Source organism: Anolis carolinensis, unplaced genomic scaffold (genome assembly GCF_035594765.1).
Source record: "Anolis carolinensis isolate JA03-04 unplaced genomic scaffold, rAnoCar3.1.pri scaffold_14, whole genome shotgun sequence".
NCBI classification, from domain to species: Eukaryota; Metazoa; Chordata; class Lepidosauria; order Squamata; family Dactyloidae; genus Anolis; species Anolis carolinensis.
This window is the reverse complement of record NW_026943825.1, coordinates 391,468-404,194: the sequence shown is the minus strand read 5'-3', so window position 1 is coordinate 404,194 and position 12,727 is coordinate 391,468. Positions and strand designations below refer to the sequence as shown.

General features: G+C 40.7%; 1 protein-coding gene across 3 annotated transcripts in view; it reads left to right on the top strand.

The window, feature by feature from the left end:
* lmna (lamin A/C) overlaps nt 1-12,727 on the top strand; it is a 72,393-nt gene that overhangs the window by 24,134 nt on the left and 35,532 nt on the right. The window contains exon 1 of one of the 3 annotated variants that reach the window (XM_062965045.1): nt 1,618-2,038. The exons of the other annotated variants lie outside the window; for them this stretch is intronic. Coding sequence (XP_062821115.1) covers nt 1,668-2,038 — 371 coding nt within the window. The 5' untranslated portion in view covers nt 1,618-1,667. Of the gene's footprint in view, nt 1-1,617; nt 2,039-12,727 lie in introns of those variants that run through there. 3 annotated transcript variants of the gene reach the window in all.

The following is a 12,727-nucleotide window of genomic DNA, read 5'->3' as shown; positions in this document are numbered from 1 at the left end:
TATCTGTTTTTATATGAACTGTTGTTTTGTACATTGTTTTTAGGCATTGAATTTTTGCCTATTTATTGTAAGCCGCCTTGAGTCCCCTCGGGGAGAAAGGCGGGGTAAAAGTGATGTAAATAAATAAATAAATCCCCCCAGGCAGGAAGCAGCTAGGCTTTGAAGGTGCAAGGCTATTCAGTGCTAATCAAGGTGGCCAATGGCAACATTCACTTCTTCTTATTATTATTAACAACATTGAGGCTGGGTGGCCATCTGTCGGTGTGCTTTGCTTGTGCTTTTGGTGCCCAAAGGCAGAAGGGGGTGGGACTACATGGCCCAAGGGGTCGCTTCCAACCCTCTTTTATTATTATTATTATTATTATTATTATTATTATTATTATTATTATATTACAACAAAGGCTGGATGGCCCCTGAGGTTGTTCCTATTATTATTATTATTATTATTATTATTATTATTATTATTATTAGCATTGAGGCTGGGTGGCCATCTGTTGGGTGTGCTTTGCTTGTGCTTTTGGTGCACAAAGGCAGAAAGGGTTGGACTGAATGGCCCAAGGGGTCTCTTCCAACCCTCTTTATTATTATTATTATTATTATTATATTATTTTATTGTACGACACAGCAAACAAGATAGATATGCTGGATTTCATATCACAATATCACAAGTCGAACACTTCCCAAGTGTCTAGGACTGTGTGATGTTTATTATTATTATTATTATTATTTTATTATGACACAGCAAACAAGATAGACATGCTGGATTTCGTTTCACAAAATCACAAGTCGAACACTTCCCAAGTGTCTAGGACTGTGTGATGTTTATTATTATTATTATTATTATTATTATTATTATTATTTTATTATGACACAGCAAACAAGATAGACATGCTGGATTTCGTTTCACAAAATCACAAGTCGAACACTTCCCAAGTGTCTAGGACTGTGTGATGTTTATGATGATTATTATTATTATTTATTATTATTAGCATTGAGGCTGGGTGGCCATCTGTTGGGTGTGCTTTGCTTGTGCTTTCGGTGCACAAAGGCAGAAAGGGGTGGGACTGAATGGTCCAAGGGGTCCCTTCTGACCCTCTTTATTATTATTATTATTAATTATGATTAACATTAAGGCTGTATTTGTTCCCGTTTTGTTTGTTTACTTCAAAATAAGGTCTGTGCAGTAGGAATTAGTTTATAGATTTTTTTTATTAAAACTACAGTCCGGTCCTCCAAGGGTCTGAGAGACCCCTGGCATGGATGGATGGGGTGTCAGTCAAGGCAAATTTTTAAATATTGTATTGTTCTTTCATTGTTGTTGTTGTTTTTGTTTTGCACTACAAATAAGACATGTGCAGTATGCATAGGAATTTGTTTGTATTTTTTTTTCAAATGATAATTCGGCCCCTCAACAGTCTGAAGGATTGTGGACCGGCCCTCGGCTTAAAACGTTTGGGGACCCCTGCTCTAGGGTCTGAGAGATGGCTGTCAGTCAAGGCAAGGCTCCCGGGGCGGGTGTTGTGCGCAGGCGCGGGCCCAGGGGAGAGGAGAGGGGCGTGCCTAGGGGTGTCCCCGCCCCTGGGGGGGCGTGGCGTCGGAGGCGAGGCTCTTTAGGGCGGCGCGGCGCGGCGGCGGGGCGGCAGAGCGTGCGCGCGCGTGCGGCGAGGATGGAGTCGTCGTCGGGCCCGAAGCGCAGCACCCGGAGCGGGGCCTCGGCCTCGTCGTCCTCGTCGTCGACGCCCTTGTCCCCGGCGCGGATCACGCGGCTGCAGGAGAAGGAGGACCTGCAGGAGCTGAACGACCGCCTGGCCGTCTACATCGACAAGGTGCGCTCGCTGGAGTCGGAGAACGCGGGCCTGCGCCTCCGGATCTGCGAGTCCGAGGAGGAGGTGAGCCGCGAGGTGAGCGGCCTCAAGGGCGCCTACGAGGCCGAGCTGGCCGACGCCCGCAAGACCCTCGACGCCGTCGCCAAGGAGCGCGCCCGCCTCCAGCTCGAGCTCGCCAAGGTCCGCGAGGAGCACAAGGAGCTCAAGGCCAGGTCAGCACCCGGATTATTAGATGGGGGGTTCTCATCCATGATTGGTTTACAAGGCATAGAGACAGATGCAGTCTATTATATTGATAGAATAAAAATAATATAATAATATATATATAATATATATATATATATATATTTAATGATTAATATGATTTATTATTGATTTATGAGCGACATTGGCCATCGAAGGGGACTCGGGGCGGATTACAAGGCATATAGACATAAAGTATATTATGTTAATATTATATATATTATATCAATAATATATGAATATAATATATATTATTATGATGATGATTATTTATTATTGATTTATGAGCCACTAAAGGGGACTTGGGGCGGATTACAAGTCATAGATACAGTATATTATATTAATATATAATATATATATATATATATATATATATATAATATTATTATGATTATTATTGATTTATGAGCGACATTGGCCACCAAAGGGGACTCGGGGCGGATTACAAGTCATAGATACAGTATATTATATTATATTAATATAATATATTATTATATTAATAATATATTAATATATATTATTATTATTATTATTTATTGATTTATGAGCGACATTGGCCACCGAAGGGGACTCAGGGCGGCTTACAAGTCATATATACAGGATATTATATTAATATTATATATATGTATATATATTATATTAATACCATAATAATATATATAATATGGTGCCACTTGTATATATGTGTAGTATATATATATATATATATATATATATATGATTATTATTTATTATTTATGAGCGACATTAGCGACCGAAGAGGACTCAGGGTGGCTTACAAGTCATATATACTTACAGTATATTATGTTAATATAATATATGTTATTATATTAATAATATATATAATATTATATATATAATATCATTATACTATTAATATATATTATATTAATATTATATATATTAATAAATGTATATAGTATATAATTATATAATAGATATTCTAGGTTACTTATTATTGTTAGGCCTCATTGGGGAGCCAGCCAGAGCAGGGAAAGAGCAAGCCCCGACTTCAGGAGTTATTATATTTATTGATATATTATATGAGATGTTACTAATATTATGTATTGAAAAGGAACGGAAGGCCAGATGAGAGAGGCACGTCTAGATGGCCTCGAGGGGGCCCCTCAGGCCTACATTGGGAAACCAGCCAGAGCAGGGAAGAAGCAGGGCTCGCCTCCATTGCATTTTCTGCTTTGGAAGAAAATATTATTATTACAATATAATAATAATAATGATTAAAGTTGGAATTGCATTCAAGTGCTTTTAATTCGAGCCGCTTGGAGTCTCCTTTGTGGAGAAAGAAAGTGAAGTATCACTAAACATAATAATACATTATTATTATTTTATTATGACACAGCAAACAAGATAGATATCCTGGATTTCATATCATAAAATCACGAGTTGAACACTTCCCAAGTGTCTAGGACTGTGTGGTATATTTTCGGATGATGCATGCAGATCCCATCAGGGTGGCCTTTTGCAGTCGGCAGATCGTAATTTTGTCAATGTCTATTGTTTCCAAATGCCGGCTGAGATCTTTTGGCACGGCACCCAGTGTGCCCACCACCACCGGGACCACCTGCACTGGTTTCTGCCAGAGTCTTTGAAGTTCAATCTTGAGGTCCTGAGAGCGGCTGAGTTTTTCCTGTTGTTTTCCATCAATGCGACTGTCACCTGGGATGGTGACATCAAGGATCCAAACCCTTTTCTTTTCCACAACTGTGATGTCTGGTGTGTTGTGTTCCAGAACTTTGTCAGTTTGGATTCGGAAGTCCCACAGTATCTTTGTGTGCTTATTATTATTATTATTATTATTATTATTATTATTATTATTAAGTTAAGTACTGTATATTGTGTCCCGCCTTGCGGTGAGGCGGGTAAGAATAATAATAATCATAATAATAGTAATCCTTCTTATTCTGAAAAGGGAGGGGATCCATCCTATCTTTGGACCCCAACTGTGTCTCTCTTTGTTGCGTTGCTTGCTTGCTCCTTCCCCTTGCCTTTCGAGTTTTAGATTGTAAATGGCAATGGGGTCAGACTAGATGGCTTTTGGAGGACCCTTCCCAAAGGCTCCCCCCCCCTCCAACTACTCTCCCTTGGTCTCCATTTTGGCAGCCCGGTCTCCGTTTCAGGGTGTGGCAGGGAAGCGATGTGGCAGGACCTCCCTACTCCGCCTCTCCCAAAGGCCTGGCACTGCCAGCACATACTATCCATCTATATCTATATCAGGCTGTTCTGTCTTTAGTCGGTTCAGCGGCCTTGTCGTGGTGCAAACATGTTTTATTTCCTTTGGAATTGCTAATTGCCATGTGCACTCCAGAAGAAATCCTTGCAGAAAGGAAGCTGTTCATTTGTAAACACACACATAGAGTTGTGCCCGGCCACACATTGCTGTGGCATAGTCTGGTGGTTAGGGATCCCTCGGGTTAGGAAGCAGCCTGGCTTTGAAGCTGCAAGGCTGTTCCATCATGGCAACATTTTTTAAAAATGGTGTTAGGCTCCGCATACAGCGATGAGGTCCTCTGGATAATGTAGTTACTTGATTTTAGCCAAAAGGCCGAGAAGCGAGCTCTGTTTTATTCTCCACGCATCCTGCTTTTAACTGAGTGTTTCTATAGATGCTTGGTTTATATTGTTACTTATGTTTTTTAAATGACTGATCTTATATACAGTAGAGTCTCACTTATCCAACATTCGCTTATCCAACATTCTGGATTATCCAATGCATTTTTGTAGTCAATGTTTTCAATCTATCATGATATTTTGGTGCGAAATTCGTAAATACAGTAATTACTACGTAGCATTACTGCATATTGAACTACTTTTTCTGCCAAATTTGTTGTATAACATGATGTTTTAGTGCTTAATTTGTAAAATCATAACCTAATTTGATGAATAGGCTTCTCCTTAATCTCTCCTTATTATCCAACATATTCGCTTATCCAACGTTCTGCCGGCCCGTTTAGCTTGGATAAGTGAGACTGTATTGGCATTTTACCGGTAATTGTGCAGTTCCCAGCAAATGTTGCACTTGTGCTGCTTCACCTCACAATGTATATTTTGCATGCTGTGTTTTATCCTGCTTGCATCCTACTTTTATCTGTTGGATTTTACAGTGTTTTGTATAGATGTTTGTTTGATGTTGTTTCTGTAAATACATATGACCGTTGGTCAGAGCATTAATAAATTGATTGATAATGTACGGTAGAGTCTCACTTATCCAACATAAACGGGCAGGCAGAACGTTGCATAAACGAATATGTTGGATAATAAGGAGAGATTAAGAAGAAGCCTATTAAACACCAAATTAGGTTATGATTTGACAAATGAAGCACCAAAACATCATGTTATACAACAAATTTGTCAGAAAAGGTAGTTCAATATGCAGTAATTCTACGTAGAAATTTACGAATTTAGCACCAAAATATCACGATGTATTGACTACAAAAATGCGTTGGATAATCCAGGAAGCTGGATAAGCGAATGTTGGATAAGTGAGACTCTACTGTAGTTGTTTCAGTTCCCTCTGTGCATGCGTGGTAAGCAATGGGGGGTTTTCTGTTATTTGGACTTTATTTTTCTAGGTTTTTTATTGAAAGACATAGATTGGATGACTATGTCTTTTGTGGCCACATTTGGTGTGATTGGGTCCAGTGGTTTTGTTGTTTATTCCATGGGAAATACGCACATTACATTTATATATAGAGGGGGGTAGGGATGGGGAGTTGTGTGTGTGTGTATATATATATTTTTATGTATGTGTGTGTGTATGTGTATGCAAGTATGTATTAAGGGCTTTTTTTTCGTGTCAGGAGCAACCGGAGTTGCTGTATTAAGGGCTGTTCTATCTTTAATTGTCTCAGTGGCCTCGTTGTTGTGCAAAAATACTGTATTTTCTTTGGAATTGCCACACATTCCAGAAGAAGTCCTTGCAGAAAGGAAGCCAGTCGTTCTGTCGACACGCATTGAGCTGCACTATTAATATTACAGAGTGATATTTTTGTGCTCCGGGACTGGGAAAATGGAAACAAACATATTTTGCAAAAAGTTTCTGTTGGAGGAGTGTTGCTTGTGTTTCCGAGGGAAGAGCCTTGGAGCCTCGCTTTCCAAATTCAGTGGATGGTTCTGGAGCATAAATGGAGCTTCTAGGTTCAGTCCCCTGGGCAACGTCCTTGCAGACTGCCAATTCTCTCACTCCAGAAGCAACTCAGGTTGCTCCTGACACACACACAAAAAGTGTTCTCTGTCAAGGAGAATGAAAAGGACCACAAGCACGGAGAGGTTCAGCCATAATTTGTTTTCCTAAGAGAGATCTTTGGATCTTAGGCCAACTTTGCAGGGAGCAGCATTCATAAATACATCATCCACAAATGCACTGCGCTATCTTGGCCAGCCGGCAATGGCCGAATGGCTTTTATTATCTCCTTGTCTCAGGCAGAGAAGCCGGGAGGAAGCAAAGGAAGGTGTGGCTGCCCACCCACCTCTCTGGCCTTGGGTCTGTTTGCTTTCACACTTGCCTCTCTCGGCTTCGCTTAACCCAAAAGGCCAGGCCAGGAAAGCATCGTTTGCTTGAGTCTCACCAAGCTTAATGTTACTTAATAATAGAATATTAATAATAGTATTTTGTGACTCACTTCTCCTTACTTGCTTGCTTGTATTATTACTTAATAGTAATAATAAATTTATTATAACTATAATATATTAGTATTAAAGAATAAAGAACAGTAGGATTGATCAATGGCTCTGATGTGCGGGAAAGGCCAAGGATTTCTGTGACTTATGGCATTATAGGTCAAGCTATATATATACCTGTATAGATATGTGTGTGTGTGTGTGTGTGTGTGTGTGTGTGTGTGTATACACACACATGTAGTCATGTAGTCCAATCCTCTTTTGCCATGCATATAAATGTAGCAAATAAATAAATAAATAATAAATACACACATATACACATACACATACATACATATATACATATACAGTAGAGTCTCACTTATCTAACACTCGCTTATCTAACATTCTGGATTATCCAACACATTTTTGTAGTCAGTGTTTTCAATACATCGTGATATTTTGGTGCTAAATTCGTAAATACAGTAATTACTACATAGCATTAATGTGTAATGAACTACTTTTTCTGTCAAATTTGTTGTATAACATGATGTTTTGGTTTTTAATTTGTTATTTTGATGTTTAATAGGCTTTTTTCTTAATCTCTCCTTATTATCCAACATATTTGCTTATCCAATGTTCTGCCGGCCCGTTTATGTTGGATAAGTGAGACTCTACTGTACGTATATACACATACACACATGCTCATATATGCCCATACATACACATATACAGTAGAGTCTCACTTATCCAACATAAACAGGCCGGCAGAACGTTGGATAAGCGAATATGTTGGATAATAAGGAGAGATTAAGAAAAAAGCCTATTAAACATCAAAATAACAAATTAAAAACCAAAACATCATGTTATACAACAAATTTGACAGAAAAAGTAGTTCATTACACATTAATGCTATGTAGTAATTACTGTATTTACGAATTTAGTACCAAAATATCACTATGTATTGAAAACATTGACTACAAAAATGCCTTGGATAATCCAGAACCTTGGATAAGCGAGTCTTGGATAAGTGAGACTCTTATGTATATACACATACACATGCTCATATATGCACATATATACACATACATACGTATATACATAGACATACATACACACCCGCTGTAAGTGTGATTCTTGTATTCAGAGCAATAAAGACATTTAGTTATCCTTGACTCCTGTGCATCTTGGAGAATTATTTTTGGGAGAGATCTCTCTCTTATGGCAACTAGAGACAGAAAGGCAGGGGGAAAAAAAAACCCAGAAAAATTCGGTAAAAAACAAGGTTTTTGTCTGAAGCCGTCTTTTCCCAGAAAAATTGCCAAGTGTGTAGAATATACTCTTTTCCAGCAATGAACAGTACCTATGGCACGGTCTTCAAACTATATAACATGAAAACCTTAATGAAAGATTTGAGACTTTTTTGGGGGGCGCTGGAGCCAGGCGTGTGCGCTTACATGCATGTGGATGGATGCGCGAGGGCGTGGGCCGTGTGCCAGAGAGGCCCGTTGGTGACTCACGTGGCGGCCAACGCCCTTCGCCTTCAAGGGAGGGACGTGGCTCATGGCGGCACCCCTTTGCCAGGCCCTGGCTTGGAAGAGACCCCCAAAGGCCATCCAACCTGACCCTTTTCTCTCCTCCGGGCAGGGAAAGCACCATCAAGGCTCCCTTGTGCCCTAGTCTCCAGAATCATACCATGGGTCATGTAGTCCATGTAGTTTCCTGCAGGCTTTTGCCATGCAGGAAAAGCACAATGAAGGCACTCCCGACAGATGGCCACCCACCCTCTGCTTTATTATTATTACCTAGTATTGTTTTGCCAAAGGCTTTCACGGCCAGAATAGCTTGCCATGCATTTTTTGGACTATCTGGCCATGTTCCAGCTGTATTCTTGCCTGATATTTTGCCTGCATCTGTGGTTACTAGCTTCTTCAGAGCTTCTGTGGGCAGTGATGCAAGTGTGGCGTATATATACCTGTGCAGTGTATTAAAAACACCAGAATTAAGACAGTAAACAAGGAACGCTACTCAGAAACAGGGGAACTCCAGACAGCAAACAATCAAGTGCCAGTGAACTCTGTGATCAGTCGGAAAATAATGCGTGCAGATCCGGATAGGGTGGCCTTTTGCAGCCGGCAGACAGTAATTTTGTCAGCGCCGATCATTTTTAGATGCTATCCAAGTTCTTTAGGCATTGCACCAAGTGTGCCAATCACCACTGGGACCACCTTGACTGGCTTGTGCCAGAATCTTTTTAGTTCTATCTTCAAATCCTCATGTCATATTATTATTATTATTATTATTATGTTCTGTTTATTATGTTTATTATTATGTTTATACCCTGCTTTATCTCTCCCGAAGGAGACACAAACATACCAGTTTCTCAGTGGGAAGTGTGGGCCTGCTTTTGGCTGGTGAGAGAGTCGAGATAGTTTGGATTGTTGTTGTTGTTGTTGTTGTTGTGGGTATACGCGGCGCGTCAGACTCAGGGCGGCCCCCCGTCTCAAGTTTTAAGGCGAGGGACATGTTCCTTGGCTTTGCAGGGCTGTATCCGGACATTGGGCCGGAGTTTGTGGACAGCTGGTTTATCAATGAGAGTGAAGGAAATAATAATAATAATAATAATAATAAAGGTAAAGGTTTCCCCTGACGTTAAGTCCAGTTGTGTCCGACTCTGGGGGTTGGTGCTCATCTCCATTTCTAAGCTGAAGAGCCAGCGTTGTTCGTAGACACCTCCAAGGTCATGTGGCCATTGGCATGACTGCATGGAGTGCCATTACCTTCCCGCCGGAGCAGTACCTATTGATCTACTCACATTTGCATGTTTTCGAACTGCTAGGTTGGCAGGAGCTGGAGCTAACAGCAGGTGCTCAAGCCGCTCCCGGGATTTGAACCTGGCACCTTTTGGTTTGCAAGTTCAGCAGCTTAGCGCTTTAACGCACTTTGCCACCGGGGCTCTTATTTTATTATTATTATTGATACAACGACGTTGTATGACACAGCAAACAAGATAGATATGCTGGATTTTGTTTCACAAAGTCACAAGTCGAACACTTCCCAAGTGTCTAGGACTGTGTGATGTATTATTATTATTATTATCATTATTATTATTATTTTGGTTGTGCATTTAAGTAAATCAGATCTAATTTGCCAGATAGTCACTGTTGAATGTTTTTAGGTTGAATGTTTTTATGTTGAATGTTTTTTATATTGTGGAATGATATTTTAAATTGTAAGTCGCTCGGAGCACTCTGGTGGAGAGCGACTAATTAAGAAATAAAGTGAAGTGAATAATAATGAAACTTTATTTATATAAGGGTTTGTTTGAATGCTGTAACATGTCTGTTTTGTTACTTATTGTCGTATCTTATTTGTCTCTTGTGTGCAAGAAAAATATTATTTTGCTGGCAAAAAGAGAGTTCGAGTTCTCCAGTGAGTTCTCCGAGTGAGGGTTCGAACCCTGCTCCAAATCACACTGGATCTGCCTCTCTTGCAAAACACACAATTTGCATGTAGATTCCAAGAGAAACTCTCTAAAAACGAATGTCTCCAAAGCGTCAACAGCGGAAGGATCTTCCCATTGAAGGGAGGGAGCCGGGCAGCAACGGGTGGGAATCCGGCTTCCCCGCCGTGGCCTCTGTGTGGGGCGCAGCCGTGTTCCTGAGCTAATGGGATCCTTCTGCCGCCCGTCTTTCTCCCGAATCCAAAACCACGGCCGTTCGTTGGAACAAGACGTTCCTGGCCAAGGGTGTTCCAGCCGCACGTCCTCGTGGGCCGTGGGCGCTGTCTTGCGGAAGATACTACAGCCAGTCCCCACATTGCAAACACCATAACTTCTGTGCGTTCCTTCTTAAGATGAATGTGTCTGCAAGTTAGAAGAGGAACATTTCTTAGGTGTGGCTCCACCCAAATATATACATACACTAGCTGTGCCCGGCCACGCGTTGCTGTGGCTAGGACTTAATTTTTCTTTTCTTTTTGTTGTATGAACGTAGAGGCATGGATGAGAGGTTTTGTTGTCAATTTTCAAGGTTGTGGGGCGTTTAGTTTAGTTGTTTTGTCCGGTGCCGTGATTCCATTACCCTTTTATATATATAGATATATATAGAGAGAGATTAGCTTTGGCTGAGTGCCCCTGTGGGGATTCCTTTGCTACCTGTACCCCTGGTCAGAAGATTCCACCTCACTTTCTGTCCCTGTGATCATTGGGTTTTGATAAAGGAGTGAGGATAAAGCTCCATCAGAGACCCCTTTGCCCCCCAATAATGACTCTTTCAGGAGTGGAGTTAGGGGAAGACTTCTCTCACTTCCTGTGGCCTTAGCCCCATTGGTGAGTACCCATGGATGGCCTATGTATGTATATGTATGTATGTGTGTGTATATATATATATATATATATATATATATATATATATATATAATAATATAAAAATACTAATAATATCTATCAATCTATCTATACACATAATAAAAGTGGGAATTTGTATATATGTATGTGGCACAAGTGTCCACTCACACAGACGGCCTCCACAAACAAGCTATAGTTCCCAGTGCTGAGGAGCCACCAAGTTATTCCTTTCCACTGACATCATCCGAAAATACATCACACCGTCCTAGACGCTTGGGAAGTGTTCGACTTGTGATTTTGTGATATGAAATCCACAATGTCTATCTTGTTTGCTGTGTCATAATAATAATAATAATAATAATAATAATAATAATAATATAATAACTTTATTTTGATACCCTGCCTCTATCTCCCCAAAGGGGACTCAGGGGCTGTAATATGCCCAGATATTTATAGGCCTCTGGCTGGTGACACTTTATTGTTTGGCCATTGGGTATATTTATGCCCTCACTTTCAATGATTTTTCCCTTCTTCAATGCCACTGTCAAACATTTGTCCAAGCCAAACTCCATGCTGATATCAGTGCTAAAAATTCGGACAGTGTTACCGTGTTTCCCCGAAAATAAGACAGTGTCTTATATTAATTTTTGCTCCCAAAGATGCTCTAGGTCTTATTTTCAGGGGATGTCTTATTTTTCCATGAAGAAGAATTCACATTTATTGTTGAACAAAAAAATGAACATTTATTATATACTGTACAGTGGTTGTCATTACAAACCAGCATAACCAGACAAACTGTGAATCCTATCCAGAATTTCTTGTTACTACCATTATTTCCATGTTCAACTATCTATGGTATGTACATTTACCGATCCTGCATGCTCTGGTGTTCTGTTCGGCGGTCATGCTTCCAAACAAAAACTTTGCTACTTTCAGGGGAGGCCTTATATTTAGCAACTAGCTTTGCCCGGCCACGCGTTGCTGTGGCTTATGGGAATCCTTTGTTGGCCTGATGGAATAGCAGCGAATAGCCTTGCAGTCTCAAAGCCTTTTCTGGAGTAGCTGGAGCTTTTTGTTATATGAACGTAGAGGCATGGATGAGGGGTTGTGCTGCCAAGTTTAGTGTTTTTGGGATGTGTAGTTTTGTTGTTTTGTCCTAGGCCGAAATTTCATTACCCTTTTATATATATAGATTCAGCAAAACCTCTACTAGGTCTTATTTTCTGGGATGTCTTATTTTAGGGGAAACAGGGTAGTCAGAGATTGGATTTCAGTTTCCATTCTCCCATACAGCTTCAGGTCATCCATGTACATCAGATGCGAAATTTTGTGAGATTTCTTAGGTGTTTGATAACATTATTATTATTATCAATCATCATCATTATTATTATAAATACCCTGTGTAAATCTCCCTGATTAAGTGGAACTCCTCACTTGACGTCCTGCTTCTCAAGGTCCCCCCTTGAAAGGCATTTTCAGACTTTCTCAACTTTGAAGGGCTGTCTCTTATCTTTTGTTGCTGTTGTTTTTAAAGAGTGCAAAGGAGATGGAAAAGTACCAGCGAGATGCCGGCCTGTGTTTTGCAAACGCTGCTCCCAGGAAGGCAGAGGGATTCCTTTCCCAAAGTTGTGGGAGGAAAGGCCAGCTGCGGGCGGCTTGCGTGTGGGCACATGCCCGTGCGCCTCCTTCCTGG